Below are 27,911 nucleotides of genomic sequence, written 5' to 3'. Positions count from 1 at the left end.
TTCACACATCAGATGAACCTAAAAGAGACTGCGATAGTTCTTGATTAAAATGGCTTTGGGTTACATTGAGCTGCTTATTCCATCATTTTATTATTAATTAGATGTCTAATATCAGCACAGACTGTAATATAAATATAAATAAATCTGTAATCTGAAATTGTTATGATTTATTTAGGAAGTCATGTGACTGCTTTGAGGAAGCAAATGTTAAAAAATAAAGTCTACAATGATAAAGAGTTGGGAATTCCCAAATACTGGGAAAAGGTCATTTAGAGGATTAGAGATTTGGCAACGCGTCTAGTTTTGTCAAAACACACCGTATGCTGCAGTACCTGTAGGCTTAACATGGGGCCCAGGGCAAGGCTTTATATTATATTCTATTAGCTTGATAGGATCATAAACAATACATTGGTGCCCGAAATCATTTAATTAATATTTTTTCATTAACTATTATAAAATAAATGATGAGTGTAAAATGCGACTAATGAAATGAATTTATGTGGCATATGTCTTTCTCTGGTTCTCTAGTTTTCCTTGTTTCAATTCAGGAGACATATAACACTGGAGTGAATGTCTGCTTTTCCTAAGACGACGAGACTAAAGCATTTACAAATCCCTGATCAGCATGGTGCTTTCAGGACCGTAACCAGGATGAACATTTCAGTGAGATCATCAATGCAGAAATGTGTCATTGTGCATTACTGATCTCTGTTATGTGCCTCGTTCTATTCCTTCATAATTTACTCTGATCTCATCAGTGCAATACTTAATTATGCACTATATAATTTAAAAAAAATTGTACAAAAAATCTGATGCAAAGAAAAAAAATAAAAAGGAAACCATGAATCAATGTAAAAAATAATCATTTAAAATTAGTCGCAAAAAAAAATCACATGAAGAAAATGAATCAAGAATGTGAAACATGAATCAAATTAAAAAACTAATCATGATAAAAAAAATATATAAATTAAGAGCATAAAACATGAATCAAATTAAAATGAATCATTTCAAAACTGATTTGTGAAAACAATATTTGGTAAATAAATTGTTAAAATGTTATGTGAAATAAATTAAATAACTAATGTTGTTGCAATTAGCAAGCTTATTAGCCTAGCAATTTTACTAAAAAAAGTAAATAAATAAAATAAATTAAGGCTTGGATTTTACACCCCTCAGAAAAACCCTTAGTTGAATTATATCAACTACAAATATTTGTGTGCAATGTAGTAGATGATGGTTAATCATTTGATTAAGCTCTCTTTGAGAATGTTTTAACTTTATACCCTTTGTTACTTAAAAAAAAAAAATAAAAATATATATATATATATATATATATATATATATATATATATATATATATATATATATATATAAATATACAGTATATATATATATATATATATATATATATATATATATATATATATATAAATATTTTCAGTAATATTAACTATTAAACAAGTATATTTCGTGCCCGGAGAAAGCACTTTTCATTTCCATCCAGTAAAACGAGATTTTTATCAGCCAATCCTGATTTTAGAAGGTGATAAGAAGGTGGGTGAGGTCAGTTTCTCTACCTGGGCTGCTTTGCTAGGGTTCAGTCTTTCATTAAAAAATTTTTGTTGACAAGATGTAGCCATAAAAGCTGAAATACTGTATAGATAAATTAACTACCAGACGCTGCTACAGATCCTATATTTTCTATACTACTAAGTTAATATAGTAAAAAATAATAAATTAACCTATGTTTGCAATATAGGTTAAGAATAAGACAAGACGAGGGCAGATGGCTCGTTAATGTATATCGAAATAGGAATGATGTCTAGTGCCAACTTGGGGTCACTTACCTGACATCCTCAGCTTCATGGCATGGCTCTATATCCGCCAACCAAAGTCTGAATTGGGTCCAGGACAGTAATTATGTATGGCATTTTACATGCCAAAGCTTTTATAGGAGGTGCAAAGTTCTCAAACAAGTAGGGGGTAACAGGAAAGCTCCACGTTGTGGTAAAATGGGGTCTTGAGCAGTAGAGGGTAAAGGGGCAGAGAATGGACTGGAAGCAGTTTTGGTGTTTGTTTTTAGAGGGGAGAACATGGATGAAGATCACCCCATGTGGACATGTTGAGGAAAACTGGGATTGGGGTCGTTGAGCTGGGACTTGGATTCTGGTAGTCACAATGATGTTGACCTCCACAAGGAAGTAGGCTGTGCAGGTTGCCATTTTGACCTCTATTGGGAGCTGGGCTGTGTGTGGGTCACCATGTTGACCTCTACCAGGAACTTGGTGGAGTGGCTGCATTGGCCTCTCGCCCAGACTGTAAGCAGCTGATACATGGGCAATACAAAAATACACAAACCATGCTTGGAGCTGTAGTCTAGTGCCACCCGGGTGTTTACCTGAGAATAGACAGTAAACAAGCTGATTGGACCTACCTTGTATCCAATGGCTGACATTTTCATGCATTGTTTCACCACTGATGTGAATGTGTGTCATGTTTGTGTTCAAAAGGAGGGAAAAGGCCAGCTGCAGCAGTGTCATGAGAATGTAGAGGAGGTTCAGGTCATCATTCAAGACAGCATGAACAAAATCCAAGAGCGTGAGTACAGTCTAGAGGAACTGGATGAGAGAGGAGAAGCGCTCCGTAAGGCGGTAACTATGACCTTTCTAAACGTTCATACCAAAACACTGTTTTGCTCTATAAGAAGGTATGATTTTGTGTGTTGAGTCAAATATTCTGTATATCTTGTCCATAGACCTTGCTGTTTCAAAAGACAACTAACAAATTAAAACAGAACATGGAAGATAAGGCCATGAACAAAATAAATATTGTGCGGTGTAAGAATCGGAAGGTGATCGCATTCATCGCTGCTCTGGTCATCACTGCTCTGGTCATCATCATCACCGTCATCATATTTAAATGGAGAAACAAAGAAAACAAGGACTCGAGATAAAAACCCAAAAAACCAGAGAAGATGCAGGAAAGTTGGGCTTAACAGCTATTTAAGCTACTCAGAAAAGTTTTTTCAGAAACGTTTGTTTAAATGTTTGTACAAGCACATTGGTACCAGTAAACACTTTCCACCACTTCAGCTATTATATCATTTGTAATGATACAGAGAGGTAAAAATGAATTGTCCACTATTGGTGTCCTGAGCATCTATAGTTTACCTCATCTACCTCACCTAAATCTATTTTTTATTAATATGTTAACACAGAATGTGGATAAATTGATTATATGTGCATCTATATAAAGAAAATAAAGTTTTTTTCTGTACATTGGTGAGAAATCATTCTTATAATGATGACTTTACGTGTCATACTTTGAAGGACCCAAAACCAGTCTCAGAAAATTCTGTCTGTCTGCATCCCACAAAATTGGCTGGATAGAATTAAATAAAACGTTTGGAGTACTTAGATGTCTGCCTGAAGTTTAACCTGCACCATAAGTGAAATCAAAATGTTGAGTAACATAATAACAGCACTTAAGTGGTATAAGTGAATTTTAACGTGAGGGTGATCAAATTTTTTTGTTTCTCATCTGTAAGGTACTCAAACTTACAAAATATTATTTTTTGCATTAGACAGAGAGTTGTGCCATACTGAAAGACAGACAGACAAGTACATGGGCTTCAACCTGAAATAATATCACTGATTACATTAAAGGTGATCATTTTTATGCTACTTACACTAATACTTACACTAATACTTACACTAATACTTACACTAATGCTTACACTAATACTTACACTGATACTAATAATAAAATAGAGGAATGGGGACCCCGTGTTCAAAGGTAACTAAAGTCTAAAGTATACAGTATATCTTGTAGTGCTAAATGATACATGTGGTTTCTTTCTGCGTCATTAGAAAATTTCAGTATGCACTGCCTACTTCTGCATTTGTAACATCCAGACACCTTACTGGCTGTTTTGACTCTAGGTTTTTTCCTCGTGTCATTTAAGGTATTTTTTCTTGGTTTATTTTTTATAGATCAACGTCTGGATTTCTTACTGTAAAAACATGATACATTGAATTTAGTCAAATTTATGTAAAATTCCTTTAAAAAAATATTACAAAACACCAAATAGAAGATTTAAACTTGTTTCTAGTCACATTGTCTTAAGATTGCAAGTAAAAACGTTTTGCTGTATCAGCAAATAACTTTACGTATTAAAAGAAATACAGTGATGGGACAGAATATCCCTGAGCCACCGGGCGTGGGTGGGTGACGTGGCATCCTTTCACCTAACTAAAAGAGACTGCCTGGCCAGGAGGGATGCAAAGGACAGTAATCGACATTTAGCTGGAGTTAGACGCATATAAGAGATGGTTAGGAATGAGAGGACTGGAGAGAGTCCAAATAACCACTGTAATTTACAATTACTGGAAAGTACAGAGACAAAGAGATTTTTTTTACAGAGCTTATCTCCATTTCCACTCAGGCTGGCCGATTAAGTTAGTTATAAAATGTGCCCAAAAGGCATGACATCGAATATTTGCTGCCCAGTAGAAAAACGAAAATTGGGTAGAGCCATGCCACCATCTTTGAAGTCGGGACTTGTTCAATCGAGGATGTTTACCTTTCCAAAGGTAAGATTATATAATTGAATCCAATGCACCAAAGTAAGATTTGAAAATAAATTCAGGTACGGACTGAAAAAGATATAAAAATTTAAGAAGTACACTCAATTTAATTACATTAATTTGGCCCCCTAGGGACATTTTGCAGCCCAATAAAATTTTCTTTAAAAAGATGTTTTTCTTGTAACTGTTATACCAAGATAGGTAAACTGATTTTTCACTATCTTGAAAGTAAGGTTGTGCACTTCTGTTGTAAGTGCTGCACAATTTAGTAGAACTCCTTCAGCCATCTTGGGGTAACCGTGGACAATCATTTGTCATTTTCCCCACACATCGCTAACCTTACTCGCTCTTGTCGATTTCTTCTTTACAATATCAGAAGAATTCGCCCATTTCTTTCTTCACAGGCTACTCAGGTGCTTGTTCAGTCCCTTGTTATTTCAAGACTGGACTACTGCAACTCACTCCTGGCAGGCCTGCCTCTGTCCACGATTCGTCCTCTGCAACTGATCCAAAATGCAGCAGCACGTCTCGTTTTTAACCTTCCCAAGTTCTCCCACACCACCCCACTCCTCCGCTCCCTGCACTAGTAAATTCACTAAGTAATGACAGCAAAGGTGGCATGGAGGAGATTGGATCTGGAAGTTGGAGGAGAATGATTTCAAAAACTCTGCAGGAAAGCCGTCAGAATCCAGGGACTTACCAGTTTGCAATGATGAGACAGTTGAAATTACTTCCTCTTGTGATATGGGCTCTTCCAAACTTGATCTGGAACCAGGGGACAGAATTGGGATATTTAGTTGGGTCAGGAAGTTCTCCAGTCCTCTGGGAAATCAGAGGTACATAATCAAAAGTAAAAATTTCTAAATGCATCACTTATATTCAGTAGAGATGGTACCACCCTACATTTGAATTTTTGTAATGTGTTGCTGTGCTCTAAATTTTTTTCCCAGATTTGTCACCATGAATGTAAAATTGCCTCCTACTCTTTAATCATTACTCCCAGTTACATTAACTTAAATTTAGTTTTCAATTCTACACGTTGTTTATGCAGATCAGGATTTTTAAATAGAGAATACTGTTAAACTATTTCTTTAATTTTGTTGGCCAATTTTTTCACTATTTATATGCCTTCCTTTTCATATTTGCAGTGTAATTTAACTATGCAGTTTTATAGGTCTTCTGGTCTTTTATAAATGCAATAAAAACATCATCTGCCAATAAAGATAAATTAAAGTGCCAATGGGTTTTTTTTTATTTGAAGGATATCAGGGAGGTTTATATAAATAACAACTGGAGCATGTTCCGATATCACTGTTTGCAGTTTGCAACGTTCTGATAAGCACAAGAGTGACCCATTGGGAGCAGCTGATTGTATATAAGGAAATAATCAATTCTAGAAAAAATACAGCATGATTATCATGTGAGAAAAAGTAATGTGATGTATCAAGTTATGAATCTAAACAGCAGTTAAAGTCTCCCCCTAGTATGAGAGAGTATGAGCCTCAGATCTAATAAAACAAAATAAAAAAAGTTCAAAGAAGGAGACATAATTACGAGCACTACATTAGCGCTGAATAATTTCCTTGAAACAATAATATAACGACCATGTATATCCGTAAAAAACATTATGGTGCTCAAAAGAGATGCTTGGGTTATTGAGAATTGAGACGCCCCTAGCTTTGGCCTGAAAGGTAGAGGGGTAGTGCTAAACCCTGGCCACCCTCCATAACTTCTCTATACTCGGCTCGCTGACTTTAAACAATCGGGAGTGTAATCTTCCACAATACAAATCTGCTGACCGCAATATTTCAGCTTCCCTCTCCACCATGCCTCCAGAATCATACATCTTTAATCTGGTACCGGTGTACACAGAGAATAACCAGCCGAGGTCTCTGTCCTGAAGCTGGTTTGGATGCAGGTATACGGTGGACTTTCCCAATCTCAGGTGAGGATGGAAGCGTTTCACTTTCAAACATCTCACACAAAAGTAAGCGAGGGTAAGCGTTGGTCATGGTTCTTCCTTACTTTGGCTTGAATTTCGTCTAATTTAGTTTTCAGTAAACTAAACAAAGATTTAAATTCAGCCACTTACACTTCACAGTGTTTGTCCAACAGCACAGAGATAACCTTAACGGTCGCAATGTCATTTTTTTTTTCTGGTTTTAACACTTCTAGTATAGATTGTAAGTAAAAAAGTAAATGATTGTTGGGTACTGTATAAAAATATAACACCCTAAATAGTAAATTTAACATCCAGGGTTTTTTAAAGAAGTAAAGAAATTAAGAATTGTCAAAGCATCTGTCTACCACATCTACTTCATGTGGCTGATAACCAGAAGTCTCCGTTTTTCAAACTTATTTTACAGATAAAAAATCTTAAAAGTATTCAGCCCCATTTACTCTGACACCCCTAATTAAAATTGTTTTGTGAAGTCCTCAAATGTTTGTTAGAGAACATTAGTAAACGAACAGCAATATGAAGAGCAAAGAACACACCAGACAGATCAGGAATAAAGTGGTAAGTTTTAAAGCTCTGCAGCAACATCTGATTGGAACATCCTTGGACCGACTGTGGGAAGGATCGACTCTGCCGGGTAAAAACCCCAATGTCCAATCAGGTCCGTCGCTTTATCGCCAAGACTCTTCTGGTTCTTTAGAGCTCTTTGAGCTTTGGTTCCTTCGCTGTTGCCCTTTTGCTGCCAGTCTTGCGCCTTCACGCTTACACGCTGCACCACCCAAACGATTGAGTCATCCGCTTTTTAACAACCTCACAGAGTGCTGTTTAATCCATCATCCAAAAATGGAGAGAGTCTGGCACAACTGCAAACCTAACAAGACATGGGCGTCCAGCTTAACTGACAGGCCAGGCAAGGAGAGCATTAATCAGAGAAGCAGTCAAAAGGCCCATGGTACCTCTAGAGGAGCTTCAGAGTTCAACAGCTAAGGTGGGAGAATCTGTGAATTTGACAACTATTAGTCATGCACACAACAAATCTGGGCCCGGTTTCTCGATAACACACACTATTCGCGAGCTAGGAAGACTCTTAAGATATATCTTATGTAAAGTGACAACTTTTCTAAGTGTATTTGTGGAACTGTGCCTTACGAATCTTCTTAAGTCGCTGCCTCTTACATCCGACGTTACGAGACGCTGTCTACAGTGAAGGTTCGATTTTTTACTCCTTTTAGATAAGATAAGATAAACCTTTATTAGTCCCACAAGTGGGAAGTTTGTTTTGCATGACAGAAAGACGCCACTTTCTATGCAAATTAAACCTGGCACTAAATTCTTTTAATAATGTTTATTTTGACATGGGTTAACTTATCAATAGCATGCCATAATAGACAAATTATAAGTGAAATCACCAAACTGTCGCTAATATTTTTAACCTGTAGTGACAGTGAAACAAACCGGGTATACAATCAGAGTTGATTGACAAACAGCTGACAACACTCTTCACCAGCTTCAGAAACAATGTGAAGTATGTCAGGGGTTGGGGTTGTATAGCACACTTATGGAATGAATACGATGAGATGACAGAGTGGAGGTTTAATACCCCTATCTCATCTACGTGGTTTCACGCAGTGGCCGTAAGTACGGTTCATCATGATTCAGCGCAAGTTTTGGTGCCACGGTTACGTTTCTATTTTACCATGCAAAAAATTAAACATGTTTTGCAGACCTTCACCTTGCAGATCTTCACGGAACGTCGGGCAGGCACTCGAGGCGGCTCACGATGTTCCGCTAACGTTCCACGAAGTCCTGCATGGTCGGCAAACTTCCGCAAGGACTGCCAAAAAATGTAACATTTATACCCCTATCTCACTTATGCGGTTTGACTCTCGGTCAGGCACCATGAGCTGCCGCAATTGCTCGCCGACATTCCGCTGACGTTCCGCAAACTTCCACGAGTTCCGCCAAAAAAAAAACAACATGTTAAAGTCCAGACCAACCTTACGAACGTGTGACTTACCTAAGAGATACTTATCGTAAGAACGTTTCGGGAAATGCGCCATAACGTTAAGAGAGAGGTTAAGGTACAACTTAAGAACTACTTAGCGCTAAGAACTTTTCGAGAAGCCGGGCCCATGTTAGTTCTTAATTTGAGAATTTTTTAAATAATAATTATAATATAGGCCTACATACACTGCAGTAGCACAGCTGCAGATCTCATTAGATTATCTCATTTCACTCATTATATTTCTGTAGACGTGATGGGAAAACATAGTGAATGGAATACCAATTCATGCGCTCTCATCCACACCTACAGGGAAGTTTTTTTTTTTTAACCACTATTAATCTACACTCAGTCTGGTTGTGGGAAGTGAAAAGGCACACAAGAAACTGTTGGAAACCCCCATCAAACACAGGAAAAACATGCACAGAAACACTACCCTGAGAGTGAACCCAGGACCCCAAGCCTTGTTATGTTTCCTGTTGGCTGTTGGAATCCATGATTGGTGGGAAGTTTAAGGGTTTTTGGGGAAAGAAGCTAAAAATTATTTTTTTCATTATTAAAAAGCGATGGTAACACATTTCCCTGTGTCGTTTCCTATCTTTTCAACAATAACAAGACATTTTTTTAGCAATATAAGATGAGGAAATCATAGATATAACATCTCAGTCTTTAAATCTCGGTTTATGGATGACCTCAAGTGACCTTGTCTATGTGAAAATCACATACGCAGTCATGAACATAATAAGTTCATAAATTTTTGTGACAATTTTCTGTCAGTCGTTTCCTCTTTATCCGATCAATTTAATTATAAAATGTCATTTAGAATTTAATTATAAAATAACATTAATGCTCAGATGTAGAACAGGCCTCTATTTGTTTATTTGTTTTGGTGCAATAATTTTGATTCAAATAATTACATTTAATTACAAATTAAATTAATGAGAATACAGTCCTCAACAAATTTGCTTCAGGATGCACTGTGAGAAGAAAATAATCACTGTTGGGGTCACAACTGTAACTGCTGCTTCATCACACATCTTCACCACTTGATTAGTTTCTATAACAGCACCACGCTGAGTGTAATATCGCTCTGGTGAGGACAAAAGCGGAACTCCTATAGTGTAATGATGATGAATTTTTTAAATCGTTGTTGAGGGGATTTTGGTGGTTGAAAAAACACACTGTCTGATTGACATATTTTTTTACTTGGTACTAGGTTTTCCTTCTTCCTCTTCTTCTTTTTTAGATATAGGATTGTTTAGAATTTTTCCACTCCATCAGTCCCTTACCCCCCTTGTTTCACCCATCATGTTTTCGCTGTCTTGCTCAATGTTTGTGTTTGCATTCGGGTGTTTGTTATAACTAAACATATTACTGATATCTTTATCAGTGTGAAACATGAATATTAATGAGACTGACATACAGTGGTGGCCAAAAGTATTAAAACAATATATACCATGTATTATGATTCTCCCAGAGCACAAAACAGGCGATTTTACTAATTCCAGTCTAGGCTGTCTGACTGAAGAGGAGTTGTGTAAATTAAACGAAAACAGAAAAACAGTAAAACCAGTAAAAACTAATTAAAGTGCTAATATGATGCAACAAGAAATCTGTGAGACATGAGATGAGGTCATGTTATGCACGGGGCTAATTCTTGTGAAGACAATGACATGACAACTAACAAGCTCTTACCCCTGAGGGGTCCCACAGCAGACCATCTAACTCGCACACACAAAGTAGCACAGGTTTTACACCAGATGCCCGTCCTGCTGCAACTGTCCCCTCTTCTCCAGGCTTGTGACAGGCACTGCACCCAGGGACAGGGGATTGGGCATTGGGTGCGAATCAAACCCGGGCCATCTGCATGGTAGATGAGAAACCTACCACTGAAATAAAAAAATAAATTAACTAAACTTTATTTTAACTAAATTAAAAATAAAAAGATCCTGCCTCAGGGGCATGTGCATTTATAGAGATGGTAACATAAGTAAAAACAGCAACGAACTTGTTTAATGGAATAAAGATATAAAATGCAGAACGTGATATAATTAAGTACAATAATGAACTATAATCAGCTTGATTATTTTCCCACATCAGAGTGATGCAGAGGGTTTTAGTCCATACATAACGAGGCGGATTTAAGTAATAAGATCTGCAATGCTTGAGTAAGGAAAGAAGAAATTTGTGCTACACTTGAAATTACAGTTTGGAAATGCCAGAGTGATTAACACTTCAGTACAGTTTAAATCTTTTAGCGGTGAGGTTTCCTCTGGTTTGGGGTTTCCCTGCTCTGCAGTGATGAAAGTGAAAGTGAAAGTGTAAATGTAACTGAAGAAAGTTGGGGATAAGACACACCCACACACAGAGGAGAGTAAAGACACAGGGTTGCCAGATGCCACAATTTTTGTGGATGGTTGTGTCACATCAACGACCAGCAGTGGTAAAGATAAATAATAAATAATAAATAATACTCTTATTTATTTATATTATGCATTATATTTTTATACTAAAATATAAATAGGTGGTTCATTAATCATAAAACAATTATTAGTTGATTTTGGTACTTTTAACTTCGTTAAACATTTTATAAAACAAACTTAAAAAAAACTTTGTAAAATGTCTTACAATAAATGTATTTATATTACAGTAGGTGATTTATAAAATGTCTGAAATGAATTTAGCTTGATTTAATGCTTAACTAATTTTACAGCATGTTCATAAAAATATGAATCTCTAATTATTTATTATTGTGATTTGTTGGGTTTTTTTCTCAGTAGAACCAAATTTACCTTATTAGATGATCATGGAAAAAATGCATTTGAAAATTATTCAGAAATAATTTTTTTGGGTGATTTTCTTGGATAAAAATAAAACCTTAGTTCTTCTATTAGTTTATTATTATAAGTATTAACAGAGTATCTGGAGAATCACTTTGGATATAGATATATATTTTATAAATATATAGTTTTAATATATTTGTACACTCACTTAAAGTACCAAAATTTATTGATGAACATCATTCAAATCATATAGTAGATTCAATTTAATACATTAAAGATAACGATCGTATGACTCCAGTCCTGAAGGGTCACGGTCTGGTTTTGTAACACACCAAACTGAGATTTCAAAGTGTGTGAAAACCTTGCTGAGGATAGAAATGTGACAGACCTGCACCATGAGGTCGAGATCTGGAGTCTGACAGTTTGACTTTAATGTGACATCAATCTGGCAACCTGGATAAGGCGTGGCACACATACACAAATACACACGGGCAAAAAGCACGAGGTTGAAAAGTTTTAATAATTAATCACGGCTAAAATCTCTCTCTCTCTCTCTCTCTCACACACACACACACACACACACACACTCATATATATATATATATCACACACTCATATACTCGTGTATATATATATATATGAGAAAACAAGGAAATAAATCACAGACATTCAGGATAAGAGCTGCAGCAGAACTTCAGATCTCCTACAGAAGCCAACAGTCACAGAAGCACAAAACAACAGTTATGGTAAGTTTATTTTTCTAACTGTTTTCTTTGTTCTTCCTCTTATTTTACTGTTCAGTAAATTTTTAATCAACAAAACATTAAACATGTTTCACTGTAAAGCAGTTAGTGGTGTGTGTTAACTCTCAGTAATCTAAACATATTAACAGTTTAACTCAGAAAGTGAGATTTTTTGATTTTTGGAGTTTTGAGAAAAAGAAAAAGTTGATGATGATCATGATGATGTCAAAGAAGAAAAAAATATTACAAGCACCGTTAATTTAAGTCACAAGGATGTTGAGAAGCATGATTGGGCATAATAATAATATGGCAAAATTATATTAGTATAAAGTTTGCGTGACTTTGCAAAAATCTATCATTTCATCTTCCGCAGGTTTGGCAGAGCTGATAAATCCGTCTGCAGTTGTGTTTGCTCTGTACACAAAGCAATCATGTGCTTTAGCATTATCTCGGGATTTTCTCCATCGCTGGAGTGTTGCAGCATTATTTCTCTGCTTAATTTTATTTCTTAAATAATATTTTCATTGTTTTCAAAGCTTGTAAAAAAAGCCAACAAAAACATTTTGTGAGACACCATGTGTGCCTGAGAATAATAAAACTAACAAAATCTGAGTATGGCTTTTATCTCATTTTGCTGTCAAACTGTTTAAATATACCCACACAATTGTCGATATTCATGACATGCAAAATAAGAAGTGTATTTTTTCTAATTTTACAATTTATTCATTCTACAATTCTGCATGCGTCGCTCTGCTTTCATGAATCACTTTCTTTTTCCCAACCCAGAAACCATCTACTTACTTAACTGCTCTGTTTTCAAAGCATCAATCTTTGTCCCTATCCACCCCAATCCCCACCCCCCCCTATACACTAATATGCCTCATGCAAAACTGGATGGAAAAATACAGAATTGAAAAAAACTTTGGCAGTACTTAATCATCTGCCTAAAGTTATACCTGAAGATCAGGTCGATCTGGTCCAAGCTCTTTAACTTTTTTTCTTTCTTCATCCAATCGCCTTGCGAAGGGGTATTTTAGCAAAGAAATTACAGAATTTGTTTCTCATATTTAGCTGCTTTCACATCAATCACTATTCAGTACTTCAACTAACCATCTGCTGACCGTCAATAAGACTTGTTGAGAATGGTATAATCACATGATCCCAAATATTTAAAAACAATATTGATTTGCTAAAAACAAAAGTGGTTCGGGGCGCACAGTGCTCCGCCCCAAGGATGATTTGGAAAAAAGAAAATTCAATTAGAGCTCAGCCTCAAATCACATGCTTTTCAAAAATTTATGTGCCTACAGTACATAGACACTCGTTTGTCCGGCGCCCCGCGCAATACAGTTGTAATGTAATACAGATTTGATTTTTTTTTATTGTAAATAAATTATATTAGGAAATACAGCAAAATATTGTAACTAAATGACTTTATTTCATTATTAAAATAAAATAATTCTTATGTTGAATAATTACATGTTAACATAGCATTCTTCTCTGCCTAACTTTAAGGGGGCGGCGCCCCGGCATCCCTTATTGACTGGCCGCCACTGTAATCACAATCGACAATCACGTTCACTCCAAGCATTTAAAAATGTAACAAATCAGTTCACTTCCTATCTCTCTTTTTCCTCTCTTGCTTGTTTCTAGTCTCTGATGTTTGGCTGTTGTTTGTGTTCAGGAGGAGAGAAAACCCCTGCTGCAGAAGCTTCAGCAGAACGTGGATGAAGTTCGAGTCATCATGCATAATAACGTGATCATGACTGAAGCACGTGGGGAAAATCTCGACGAACTGGACCAGAGAGCAGACCGGCTTCTCAGTTGTGTATGTGTACTGCAGGTTTCGTAAAGGCATTCTGTAGACCTGCTCTTGCTGTAAAGAACAAGTCTTTCCTGTTGCTCATGCTCATTCTCATCTTATATCTGACTTGATGTGAAGCTGCTTTAAGACAATGCCAGGGTTAATACTTGATTCTGCTTCTTTTGTTTCAGAGTAGACTTTTTGCCAGGACTGTGAGAAATCCTACAGAAAAACAAGACCAGAACCCTCTTATTGGGAAGATCATTTGCGCTGTAATATTAACAGCCACCATTATCACCCTCACCATCGTCATCATTGGATCGCGAAAGCACTGGTTCTGATGATCGTGAAACTACAAGTGTGAAACTGTGGAATTCAAGATGTTTGGAAAAACTCACATCACTGTTTAGAGAGTCACACAAGTGAAAAACAAGGATCAGGACTCAGTGTTTACACCAGATGTGTCTCTAGACATTGAGTGCTGATGAGGTTCCCTGTGGATCTCGTTTCCCCTTATCCACTCTCAAGCTTGAGCTCTACACATATTAGAGCCTAGTCTACTGGAGGTAGACTAATTTCTGACTCTTGATATGTTTTCTTACGATTCTTTTCTTTCCAAACATAAGGTCATTCTTTTTGTACGATGGCCGGTCATAAAATTTGCATTATCATATAAAAAAATGGAAAATATTTGCCTATGAGGAAATGAGTTTATGAACATTTCTTCTTGTATGATTTTCAAAAATAGTCCCGTATGAGACTCAAAACAAAAATGGCGCACCTGGTTGGAAGTGCGTCTTCTTCATGAGAAATGTGCTAGCCCATTCAGCTCATGAAACCATGAAACTCGCTTCCCCCAAACCCAACCTCATCACTTGAAGAAACCACTTTGTGGCAGGCATTTGACGACAAAAAGGTGATTGCCGAGTTTGAACTTTTGAAAACCTAAAAATATATATATTTCTTTAAAGATGGTCTCCACCAGCTCATCCATTGGAGAAGTGTGTCGCCTTAGGTGGAGGATATGTGGAGAAGGACTAAGCTTACGACCAACATTCATTTTCATGACATTATTTTTTGTTGTTTTAGTTATAATAACAATTTTATGACCACTTCTCATAGAGTGTTTATAAGAATCTAAATGATGATTAACGTTTATCCCATGATGCTATGATGATGTAGACGTGTCTGACAAAGCAATTCGGCCCAAGATCCTTGTACTGTTTTACTCAATGTACTGTCTTACAGAATTAACTAATCTTTCTCTCTAATTTGGGGCATTTTAAACATTTAATATTTATGTTTTAAATATTTAATATGTATGATCGAATTATTTTAAATATTTGATATTTATGTTGTAACTTTTCAATATAAATATCCAATGTTCTATATATATATTTTTTAATAAAACTTTTTTTTTTTTATGAAAGGTAATTCAGAAGAGCATGCTTACATGAAAATAAACATTTTGTTTCTTAAAACATGAAAAAAGAATCCTGGATTTTACATTAGGTGTGGAAATGATAGAACTGTCTCTAATAATAATAATAATAATAATAAAACCAAACAACCATCAGCTCTTGTAAACGTTATTAATGGGCTTTATTTAAATCTTATTATAGTAAGTTAATATAATACTTTGATGATAATGATCATATGACTCGGTTTGGTTTTGTTAAGTTTGCAAAGTGTGTGAATCTGGAGGTGTGGAGAGTGACATTTTGATCTTAAATAAAGAATCTGGCAACAAAAATAAAGACATGTAAAACACACACAATGACGCGCGCGCACACACACACACACATGGGCACAAGTACAAGTTTTATAAAATCAATCACGGATAAGATATCAGACACACACAGACAAACAAGGAAACAAGGGAAAAAAGCACAGAAGTCAGGATCAGAGCTGCAGCAGGATTTCAGATCTCCTTCAGAAGTCTGCAGTAACAAGAGCACAAAAACATCTAAAGTAAAAAAAGAACAGTTATAGTATAGTATGTTGTTTTTTAACTGCTTTCTTTTCCTCTTGTTCTTTGATTCTTCATTACATTTTTAATCAACAGGAAATTAAAAAATTTTTACTGTAAAGCTGTCAGGGACATTGTGTGTTCAACTCCCACAGTAATCAGAACATACAGTATTAACAGTTTCACTGCACAATGAGAAATTCTCCATTTTGGGAGTTTGGTGAAAAAGAAGTAGTAGAATAAAAAAAAAAGATAAAGAAGAGGAAGCAAGAAATAATACAAGCTGTTAGATAATATTTTATACATTGTTTATTCAAGTCACAAGGATGTTAGGAAGCATAAATGGCCATTGTTTGTTTTATATCAGTGTGAATTTGGCATGAGCTATACTGTACCTCCATCTCCCACTGGTGTGGCACAATGGATAAATGAGCCTACAATTATGTTTGTGTCACTGGAATCAAATTAGATCAAGGCAAAACTTGTTGAGTTTTGATGCACCAAAAAAACGTTTTAATTATAAAGTTGGTGGTAAATAGCGCAAAACATTAAATAAATATATAAAAAAATTGTTTCGGTCAGTGGTCCTGTGAAGTTATAATAGAGTTCAGAACTCCTGATTGGAGAACGGGGCAGAACAGACAACACATGTATCTCATGTCTTTTGTGCACAAGTGTCAAGTGCCTGCATGTCTTCTGAGTGTAGTAGTGTTATCTCCTTGCTTAATAGTTTTTCATAAATATCACTTTCATAGTTAGAAGCTTCTAAAAGAAGGATATATTGCAATGTTAAAAAGAAAGTCATACGAAGAGCCGTTTGCAGTTTGCGACAAGCCATATGGTGGACAAAGCAAACATGTGGTGAAGGTGCTCTGGTCAGATGAGACCTAAAATTGAACTTTTAGTGCTAAAAGCAAAATTACATAAACATCACCCTGAACACACCATCCCCAATGTGAAACATTGCAGCATCATGTTGTGGGGATGCTTTTCTTCAGCAGGGTCAGAGAAGGTCAGAGAAGCTGGAAAGATGGATGGAGCCAAAAACACACAGCAATCTTAGAAGAAAACCTGTTAGAGTCTGCAAACGACTTGAGACTAGGTTGGAGGTTCACTTTCCAGCAGGACAATGACCCCAAACATACAGCCAGAGTTACAATGGTTTAGGTCAAATCATATTCATGTGCCCAGTCCAAGGTCTGGTCCAGTCCATCAGGTGTTTACATCAGATGTGTCTCTAGACATTGAGTGCTGATGAGGTTCCCTGTGGATCTCATTGCCCTCATCCACTCTCAAGGTTGAGCTCTACACATTTTCACAGTTTGTGAATTTTAATTTCTCCTCAAAATGTTGGGAAAATCTTAAAATCTGTTAAGAAAGTCATACATACACAAGAATTGTGGTTTTGTGTTTACACCAGATGTGTCTTTCTGAATTCAATTAATCTACATTTATATAAAAGATCTGAGCATCTATCAAAGTTAGGAACAAGAACCCTGATAGCTACTCTATTGCATCATGGCCCCCACATAGAGGACAAAATAAGCTAGAACCGGATAAATGTGTGCTATGAAGACCAACTGGCTGCCACAATCCAGTGGGAAAGCCGCTGTTTAGACAGCGCCTTACCCTTTATTAGACTGGCAAAGACAAACAATTGATCAAATAAGCACATATTTATTGTACGGACCATGTAGACCTGTAGTTTATTAGGATTAGGAGAGAGAGAGGGGAAAAGCTGTGAAGGTTAAAGTCCATACAACTATAACAGTGGAGACAACCTCAGGTACATAAGTCGCATTCGGACGTAGAATAACCTTCAAACCATTAGCAGCAAACTGTGTATAAGATGAATGCACAGACACTGCATAGTAATTACTCGCTCATTTAGCAGATGATAAAGCAAGAAGTGCTGTCTTATATAAAAGGATTTTCATATCTACAAACTTATTTGGCTCAAATAAAGGACCAAAATTTCCTCAAGAACTAACAAAAAAATCCCAAGATGAAACATTGGACCTCACAATGGGTCACAGATGGCTACTCTTAAAAAACCCAGTGGATGAGCACCTGGTGGCCCTCCGTCAGAACCAATATGACGAACTGATATGTCCGCTTTAAGTGTTCTTTAATAGTGGAGAAGGAAAGGCCTTTAGAAAGTCCCTTCTATGAAAAGGCAAAACTTCCACTATGGAACACTGAAATAGAAGAACATTAAGTTCTTGAGTTTAAAAGCTTGCCATTTAAGCATATAAACCTCTAGTAGACACTTTAAATAGTTTCAACCGTCTTCAGAGCAAGCCTCTCAGCTATCAAATTCCTTTCAAAAGGTTTTGTGACCAAATACTTATTTTCCACCATATTTTGCAAATAAATTATTTTAAAATCCTACAATGTCATTTTCTGGAATTTTTTTTCTTATTTCATCTCTCATAGTTGAGGTATACCTATGATGAAAATTACAGGCCTCTATCATCTGACTAAATACTTATTTAGTCAGATGAGTGTTTACCTCATTTTGTACTCATTTAAATTTTCCCTTTTTCAATTCTCATGACAGCTGTATGTTTACTGTCTGTGTCCTGATGTTCAGGAATGTGCTGATGTTAGAGAGATAAAAAATGAGATGTTATCTTTATTTAAGAGCTGTTCAATTGCTTAGTATTTTTATTATTTTAATGTTTTTTTACTGACACCTTTTCCGGTGAAAGTTTTGAGCCAGCAATGTTTTCCATATACTTTTAAGAAAATTGCGTTAAAATAATTTGTTTTGAAAAATGCCTGAATAAACTAAGAAGTGAAACCGCTTCATGTGTTCCTGGTGGTAAATTAAAATCCCCGGTCACATTAATATATACAGGGGAACCTTGGATTACAAACATAATTCGTTCTGGAAGCAGGCTTGTAATTCAAAACACTCAAAAAACCAAAGCAAGAAACTCAAATAATGGAATAATGGAAACTCAAATGATTTGTTCCATAGCCCAAAACAATAAAAACATAAAAATATGAAATACAAAATATGAAGTAAAAATAAAACAAAATAACCTGCACCTTACCTTTTAAAAAAGTGAAAATGTATTCCAACAGATAAGTGTTTCCATTTATGCACGCAGGTGCTGTGTGTGTGTGTGTGTGTGTGTGTGTGTGTGTGTGTGTGTGTGTGTGTGGGTGAAGCTAATGTAAGAGGAGAGGAGGAAACATCGCTAATGACTCTCATGTGAGTGACACACTAACAGAATCAGTGCTGTAACAAACAAATTAATCTGCACTTTATCTTTGAAAAGATTGCGACAGAGCAGTGTTTCTGTGTAGAGCAGAGTGTACGTGTGTGTGTGTCTGTGTGTGAAGAAAAGAGGAGGACGTGTGTGTGTAAGGGGCCACTGTGTCCAATGACACGCGCACACATAACAGCAGGCTGACACACAGAGAGAGAAAATGGATCTTTAACCTCTCTAATGAGACTTCCTTTGCTCATACACACAAGCATACAAACACAAAATAAAATATGTTTTGCGCACACACGTGGTCACCGTGTTATAGTAAACAGTACACACATGCACGGATGTTGATTATACCAAATTCAAATTCAAATTTTATTTGTCACATACACAGTCATACACAGTACGATATGCAGTAAAATGCTTAGACAACTGCTCATGACCTAAAAATAGAAGACTATGAATAGGAGAAGGAAATAAATATGAAAATTAAAATAAAGGGTAAATAATTTTTACCCTTTATTTTAATTTTATAGGAAAGAATAAAACAAAATATGAAAATTTAAGTAAAAAAAATAAATAACTGTACAACAAAAAAACACAATATAAAAAATATTTAAAGAATGTATGAAGAAATATAGAACAATAGAGCAGCTGAACAAGTAAGTATATATTTATGTAATTTTTAGAGTTAGAATAAATGGTAATAAAAGCATGGTAATGTCCAGCGTTTGTGCAATCCACATATTTAAAGTGTCCTGTGCAGTGCAAAATATGCTTAAAAGTGATTTATTTAAAGTGACAGAGTGATATAATGACCACAATGTGTAGTTGTGCAGTGGCCACTAGTGTAAACGAATGTCCAGCATGTCCAGTGTGTGTGTAAAAACCATATGCGTGGGTCAGTACTGTGTGGTGGTGTGATTGAGAGACCGTATCGCCTGTGGAAAGAAGCTCCTTCTCAGTCTCTCTGTGTTGGCCTTCAGGGACAATGGAACAGTCCATTGTTGGGGTGGCTGAGGTCTTTCACAATCTTCCTGGCCTTGATCTAGCACCGCCTGCTGTAGATCAAGTGCAAGTCAGGGAGCTCTGTGCGGATGATGCGCTCAGCTGATCGCACAACCCTCTGTAGAGCTCGTCTGTCCTGCATGGTGCTGTTCCCGAACCAGTTTGAGATTTTTCCTGTCAGGATGCTCTTTATGGTGCAGGAGTAAAAGTTCCTGAGCACCTTGGAGGGCAGTCGGGAGTCTCTCAAGCGCCTGAAATGGTGGAGACGCTGTCGGGCCTTTTTCACCACGGTGTTGATGTGACAGGACCATGACAGGTCCTGCGTGATGTGAACATCGAGGTATTTGAAGCCACTCTTTCCACTGGGCTCTCATTGATGACGGAGGTCTGGTAGTTCCTCTCCTGCTTAGTGCTGAGGTCCACTATCTACTCCTTTGTCTTACTGACGTTTAGAAGGAGGTTGTTCCTCTGGCACCTGTTCTCCAGATTCCTAATCTCCTTCAGGTAGGCCATCTCGTTGTTATCAGAGATCAGGCCCACCACGATGGTGTCGTCAGCAAATTTAATGATGGTGATGGAGCTGGTAGTGGCCACACAGTCATATGTGTACAAAGACTACAGCAGGGGGCTTAGAACACAACCCTGGGGGGGTCCAGTGCTGAGAGTGATGGAGGCTGAGACATGTCCGCCCATCCTTACTGCCTGTGATTTGCCAGTTATGAAGTTGGAGATCCACTGACACATAGATGAGCTGAGTCCCAGGTGCTCCAGCTTGGTGGTGAGTGTGGAGGGAATTATGGTATTAAATGCAGAGCTGTAGTCGATTAAGAGCATTTTAACATAATTTCCCCTTCTAATGTCCAAGTGTGTAAGTGATGTGTGGAGTAGATAAGAGATGGCATCGTCTGTGGAACGATTTGGACGGTAAGCGAACTGTAGAGGGTCCAGTGTGTGACCGGTAGTGAAGAAATGTCTCTGACCAGGCGTTTAAAGCACTTCATCACTACTAAGGTGAGGGCTACAGGGCGATAGTCATTGAAAGAAGCAGAATGAGGTTTCTTCGGGACAGGAACAATGATGGACTCTTTGAAGCATGTGGGGATCACCGACTGAGATAAAGAGATGTTGAATACTTCAGTGAACACAGGTGCTAGCTGGTCTGCGCAGGCTCTGAGAATACAGCCTGAGATGCCGTCTGGTCCTGCTGCTTTCCTGGTGTTCACTCTCTTGAAGGCTTTCATCACGTCATGCTCGGTGATGATGAACACGCTTCCGGTGCTGGCAGTGTCTTCCTGTCTGTAGCCATTAGCGCCGCTAGCATTAGCATCGCTAGCGTCTTTAGCTGCAGCCTCGAAGCAAGCATAGAAAGTGTTCAGCTCGTCTGCCAGAGTCACGTCCGTGTTCGTCATACCGGATGTTGGTGTTTTATAATCCATAATTGTCCTTAGTCCCTGCCACAGGCTCCTAGAGTCACTCTGTTGGAACTGTGACTCTAGTTTTCTCCCATAGCGCTGCTTTGCCTCTTTCACCGTCTTCCGGACGCTGTATGACGCAGCCTTGTACGGTTCCATGTCCCTCGACGCGAGTCCCGTGTTGTAGGCAGCGGTGCGAGATCTCAGAGCGTCGCTGATGGTTTTATCCACCCACGGCTTTTGGTTGGAAAACGTTCTGATAGTCTTTTTCTCCACGGTATCATCCGCTAGTTCCCCAATGAATCCCACAACCGCTTCCATAAACACGCTGACGTCATCATCAGGGCTGTTTCGGAACATGTCCCAGTCTGCGTCATCGAGTGCGTCCTGTAACGCGGCCACCGATTGGTCCGTCCAGCGCGCGACCTCCCTCTAAACCGGAACTTCCTGTTTCAGCCTTTGTTTGTATTTTGGCATGAGGAAGATGGCGGCGTGGTCAGATTTGCCAAACGGAGGGCCTTGTAGCCGTCCTTGACCGTTGTATAACAATGATCTAGTGTCCTTTCGCCCCTGGTGGGGCAGGTGATATGCTGATAAAAGTTCGGCGCTGCACGTTTGAGGTTGGCACTGTTAAAGTCCCCCGCCACAATAAGCGCAGTTTCCCTCGGGATCTCACTCGGCCAGCTCGGATCCGGAGTTAAAAACGTCGAATTGTGAGTACATTGTACACCAATAGAAACAAGAGTGTCTCTATCATACCTAATGTACTCCATGGTGGTAATTTTGCCTATTTTAAAACACTGAAAACTAACTTAAAAAACCAAAACAAAGAAAAGGTGGTCGGAGCAGTCGTGACGGCAGCCGACCTCACCGGCGCCATCTTGAGAATCCAGTAAGAGACGTGCACTAAGACCCAGCAGGGGAGATGATTTAACCACCATTCCGCTGCGCAAGTGAGGGAAAACTTGTATCGAGTGAATTGACTGGAAGAGAACACACAAAAACCCAAATGGGCACAAGTATGAGGTTTAAAAGTTTTTAGAATCACGGATAAGATCTCAGACACCAACAGAGAAGGGAACAAGGGAAAAAAGTACAGAATTAGGATCAGAGCTGCAGCAGGACTTCACATCTCCTTCAGAAGTGTGCAGTAACAAAACACAAAACATAAAAAACAAAGTTTCTTTTCTTTTTCTCTTGTTCTTTTATTCTTCAGTAAATTTTTAATCAACAGAAAATTATCCATGTGTCACTGTAAAGCTGTCAGGGATGTGTGTTCAACTCTCACAGTAATATGAATATGTTAATAAAATGCAATCTCAGGGGGGCAATCCAGTGTTGTCTCGTGCCAGTCCCAAGTCTAGATAAATGCAGGGGGTTGTAGCAGAAAGGACATATGGGCTAATGGCTTAAAATTGTACAAAAGATAAAAAGAGCAACAGATTTGCTTTCAGGATGCTCATGGAAAAGTACAACAAATGTAATAGGGAGTTGCATTATATCCTTGTTGATTTAGAGAAAGCATATGACAGGGTGCTGAGAGAGAAGCTGTGGTATTGTATGAGGAAGTCTGGAGTGGCAGAGAAGAGAGCTGTAGAACAGTGGTGAGATGAGCTGTAGATGTGAGAAGAGTTCAAGATGGAGGTGGGTCTGCAAGTATAGCAGAGGTAGCAGAGCTGAAGATGTTGAGGTTCTCCTTGGGAGTGACAAGGATGGATATCATCAAGAATGAGTTCATCAGAGGGACAACCCACGTTAAATGTTTTGGAGATAAAGTCAGAGAGGCCAGATTGAGGTGGTTTGGGCATGTTCAGAGGAGAGATTGTGAATATATCGGTAGAAGGATGCTGAGGTTAGAACTGCCAGGCAGGAGATCTAGAGGAAGACCAAAGAGGAGGTTTATGGATGCAGTGAGAGAGGACATGAAGTTAGTTGGTGTGAGAGAAGAGGATGCAGAGGATAGGGTTAAATGGAGGGATGTGAAAAGGGAACAGCCGAAAGACATAGAAGAACTGCAAATTAATTTCTCCGTTTTGGATTTTTTTTTAAAAAGAAGTAGTACAAGAAAAATAAGAAGAGGAAGAGGAAGCAAGACATATTACAAGCTGTTAGAGACAATTTTGTGCATTGTTTATTTAAGTCGCAAGGATGCATAAATGGCTAAATTGCTTGTGTTGTGAATTTTCCATGATTTAACAAAAAGCTATAACTCTATCTCCTACTGGAGATACAATGATTAAATGAGCCTGCAGTTATGTTTGTGTTTTTTTTTTAATTATGCAATAAAGAATCAATAAAATGCTAGTTAAGTTTTAATATTAATTTTAAAAAATGATTGTCTTTGTAGTAAGTCACCGCCAGCAAATTAAATAAAGGAAAAACTCGTTCCGAGTTTTGTTGCACACAAACACTTTTCAATTACAAAGTTTGTCGAAAATAACAAGAAACGTTAAAAACAGTATAAAAAAATAGTTTACAGCATTAACCAATTGCAGATATGTCAGTAGCTCCATGAGTTTATGATTGAGTTCAAAAATCCTGATTGGAGAACGGGGTGTAACAGACAACACATGTACCTCATGTTTTTTAAACACAAAGTGTCCACATGTTTTGAGTGTAGTAGTGTTATCTCCTTGCTTCATTTCATATATTTCATGACTTTAACTTTCATTAATATTACTTACATAGTTCAAAGCTTTTAAAGGAAGAATATAGTATATTCTGTAGCAATGTTCAACAAAAATCATCTGGTCTTTTCATTATGGACATCATGCGTGTCTGTGGATAATAAAAATAGTGAAGTCTGAAAAAAAACATCATAATTTTAGTATTATTATGATTTTTTTTCCTTATTTATTAAGTGTTCCATTGACATTTTCTGTCCCAAGGTTCTACATGCCTTGCTCCACTTAAGGTGCCATTTCAAAACACAGAACATATCTTTCTTTGCAACTCTGCTTTCAAGGTATCAATCTTTGTTCAGCTAGATGAACAGTATGAAATAAACCTTTCTGTTGCATGCTGTTATCGGAAACTAATCAACAACAGGGGCATAAGCATGCCTACTCCAGGCATTTGAACAAATCCGTTAATTCCCTTACTCTTAATATCTCTTTTTTTATTCTTTTGCTCTTTCTTGGTCTTAACCTGTTTCCAGTCAAAAAGGTGTGTGCTGTTGTTTGTATTCCGGAGAAAAGACAATATTATAGTCATCATGCAGGATAGCCTGAGCAGGACCAAAATCCTTACGAACTGGGCCAGAGCATAAACAACATGCTCAACTTTGTATGTGTAACTTTCCTAAATGCATTTTAATTCTGTAAACGTTTTCCTTCAGTAAAAAGAATCCCAGAATTTTTATTTTTTTAGAATTCCACTGTCCCAGAGGTCTTAAGTCTTAATCCTTAGAAGCATTGGTGTAAAGCTGCTTAAAGACAATGTGAGGGTTAATACTTAATTCTGCTTCTCTTATTTTAAAATAAGATTTTTGTCAAGATCGCAAACCCACCTAGAAAAATTCGGGACCAGAACACCCTGATTGAGAAGGTGACTTATGCTGTAATATTTAATTAAATTCAATTTAATTCAATTTTATTTGTATAGCGCTTTTAACAATTGTCATTGTCGCAAAGCAGCTTTACATTTGGTCAGATTGTCCCTGATGAGCAAGCCGAGGGCGACGGTGGCAAGGAAAAAACCCCTGAGATGGTAATAGGAAGAAACCTTGAGAGGAACCAGACTGAACAGGGAACCCATCCTCATTTGGGTGAAACAGAAAGCAGTAAATGATCTGCATTCATACAGTGTGTTAGGTGTCAGCCAGTTCAGCTATAGCAGTTGATGTTAATTGATGTTAAAATGGAGTCCAGGTAGCTATTGGAGACTCAGGTAGACTTGTAAAAACTATCGAGCTGTCAACACCAGTCGAGGCCAGAACCGTCTTCATGGTAGAGTGAAACCGTTCCCAGACACCAGACTCATCCCAAAGAGACACACGGGGCATCTATGCGACGAGATCTTCAACCAGAAGCGGGGCACCAGGATGGGTCAGACAGGTCCAGAGGGCAGAGGGAGTCTAGATCACTGGCAGATCAGGAACAATATGTGTAGCTTGAAAGAGAGAGAGAAAGAGAGAGGGGGAAGAGAACAGGAGAGGGGAGAGGAAAGATAACAGTTAGGTATGGTTGCAGTCACATAATGTATAATGTGAATTTTATATTTAGTGTAGAGTGCAAGCAGAGACTCCGGCAGAACTAACTATAACAGCATAACTTAAAGGGAGAGCCAGAAAGAAACACAGACATAAGGGGGAACTGAGATACTGTAAAGTAGTCCTGTAAAACAAACAATCACCTCACCATCAACAAACCTGAGTGATAAGAGTGAGGAAGACAGCATCTAAACATACCAGTTCACCTAATACACTACATCCACGAGTCCCCCAGATCTGCTCCTTTTTCCAAAGCAAATCTATTTATAAAAAAGCTTGATTAAATAAATAGGTTTTTAGCCTGGACTTAAAGACTGTGTCTGAGTCCCAAACACTATTTGGAAGGCTATACCATAACTTTGGGGCTTTGTAAGAAAAAGCTCTGCCGCTAGCTGTAGTTTTCAAAATACGCGGTACTAACAGGCAGCCTCCATCCTTTGAGCAAAGTAGGCGGGCTGGTCTTAAGACACTAGCAGTTCACTCAGATACTGCGGCGCGAGACCATTTAATGCTTTATATGTCAAGAGTAGTATTTTAAAATCAACGCGAAATTTCACCGGGAGCAAATAAAGTGAACGCTGCTGCATTCTGGACTAGCTGAAGCTTGTTTATGCGCCTAGTTGAAAAACCAGACAGTAAGGCATTACAATAGTCCAACCTAGAGGTGATAAAAGCAGGAACTAGTTTTTCTGCATCGTTTAGCAACAATATATTTCTTATCTTGCCAATATTTCTGAGGTGAAAGACTGCTATCCTGGTAATATTATCTACATGAGCTTCAAATAAAAGGCTGGAATCTATAATCACACCGAGGTCTTTTAGTGTTGCACAGTGTGATCTAAAATCTTATTTTCTAGCTGTATGCGGTCCTATGACTTGAACTTCTGTCTTATCAGGATTAAGCAGAAGGAAGTTAATTAGCATCCAATTTCCTATGTCCTGCACACATTGCTCAAATATAGTAAGCTGTTTTTTCTCATCTGGTTTTGCTGGGACATATAACTGTGTGTTGTCAGCATAACAATGAAAACTAATACCATGCTTACGGATTATGTTGCCCAGAGGAAGCATGTAAAGGGAAAAAAGCAGTGGGCCTAAAACTGAACCTTGTGGAACACCAAAATCCACTAGGGAACATGCAGAATAATCACCATTAAAATCTACATACTGATAACGATGGGTCAGATAGGATCTGAGCCAGGAGAGAGCTGCACCCTAAATTCCTACTACATTTTCTAATCTGTGAAGAAGAATACTATGATCCATGGTGTCAAAAGCTGCACTGAGGTCAAGTAATACAAACATAGTTACACACCCTTGATCAGGGGCCAATAGGATGTCATTTGTTACTTTAACAAATGCTGTTTCTGTGCAGTGATGAGGCCTAAATCCTGACTGATACAGTTCATGTGTGCTGTTTCTATGTAGATACAAGCATAGCTGCTTATCTACAATCTTTTCGAGAATTAGAGATGAAGGGGACAGCTGACAGGGGTCCAGGTCAGGTTACTTAATTTTATTTACATTCCACCATTATCATCCTCAGCATCAGCATCATCATTGCTGGATTGCAAAAGCACTGGATCTGACATGAAAAGAGAAGTTTGGGGATTTGATTTGTCCTCAAGATGTTGTGATTTTTTAAGTTAGAAGTGACACAAAAATCAGTGTAAATTTTTTACTATAAATCTCCAATTTTATGAATGTTAATTAATGAACAAAATGTTAATTTCTTGATTAAATAATAATTATTATTATTATAAAAGTTATATTATGATTATCATTATTATTAATATTAGTAGTAGTAGTAGTATGAGAGTATATTTTAATTTTGCTTATTATTTTTACTTTATTTGTTATTGAAATATATGTAATTTTTATTAAATAAAACCTAATTTTCATATATGAATGTAAGTAAAACAAAACTTGGAAGAAGATCAGCAATCCACTGAGCAAGATACATTAAATATTAATTTATTTTTAAAAATTATTTACCAGAAGTGCCTCTGATAATAATAATAATAATAATAATAATAATAATAATAAACCAAGCAGGGGTCCGTTCTTGCCTAACACAAAGTGACTCGAAGCCGGAAGTGACGACATAAAGACAGACGGGCTTCCACCCAAACAGCCCCTGTGTGTGGGGAGTGTGCACTATGTAGTGTGTTTGCCCGTGGTGTCCTACAGTGACAGTTAGTGTCCCGGGTGAGTGA

At 37.5% G+C, this 27,911-nt stretch overlaps 1 protein-coding gene across 1 annotated transcript; it reads left to right on the top strand.

Annotated features, from left to right (window-relative positions):
• Positions 1 to 11,963: 11,963 nt before the first annotated feature.
• LOC128509698 (uncharacterized) lies at positions 11,964 to 14,245 on the top strand. The gene is made up of 3 exons (XM_053481529.1): positions 11,964 to 12,074; positions 13,756 to 13,899; positions 14,067 to 14,245. Exons 1-3 carry the CDS (start codon positions 11,967 to 11,969, stop codon positions 14,214 to 14,216), a joined length of 402 nt encoding a protein of 133 aa, XP_053337504.1. The 5' UTR covers positions 11,964 to 11,966; the 3' UTR covers positions 14,217 to 14,245.
• The last annotated feature ends 13,666 nt before the right edge of the window (positions 14,246 to 27,911 follow it).

The sequence above is a fragment of the Clarias gariepinus genome, chromosome 21 (genome assembly GCF_024256425.1).
Source record: "Clarias gariepinus isolate MV-2021 ecotype Netherlands chromosome 21, CGAR_prim_01v2, whole genome shotgun sequence".
NCBI lineage: Eukaryota > Metazoa > Chordata > Actinopteri > Siluriformes > Clariidae > Clarias > Clarias gariepinus.
The sequence above is the reverse complement of the archived record's forward strand: the minus strand, read 5'-3'. Positions and strand labels throughout refer to the sequence as shown.

What these genes read in the sequence shown, in the direction of transcription:
- LOC128509698 (XM_053481529.1), top strand. Translation starts at nt 11,967, where the DNA reads ATGAGAAAACAAGGAAATAAATCACAGACATTCAGGATAAGAGCTGCA. An exon ending in AGCACAAAACAACAGTTATG is followed by an intron (nt 12,075 to 13,755) that starts GTAAGTTTATTT and finishes GTTTGTGTTCAG; the next exon opens with GAGGAGAGAAAACCCCTGCT. An exon ending in CAGACCGGCTTCTCAGTTGT is followed by an intron (nt 13,900 to 14,066) that starts GTATGTGTACTG and finishes CTTTTGTTTCAG; the next exon opens with AGTAGACTTTTTGCCAGGAC.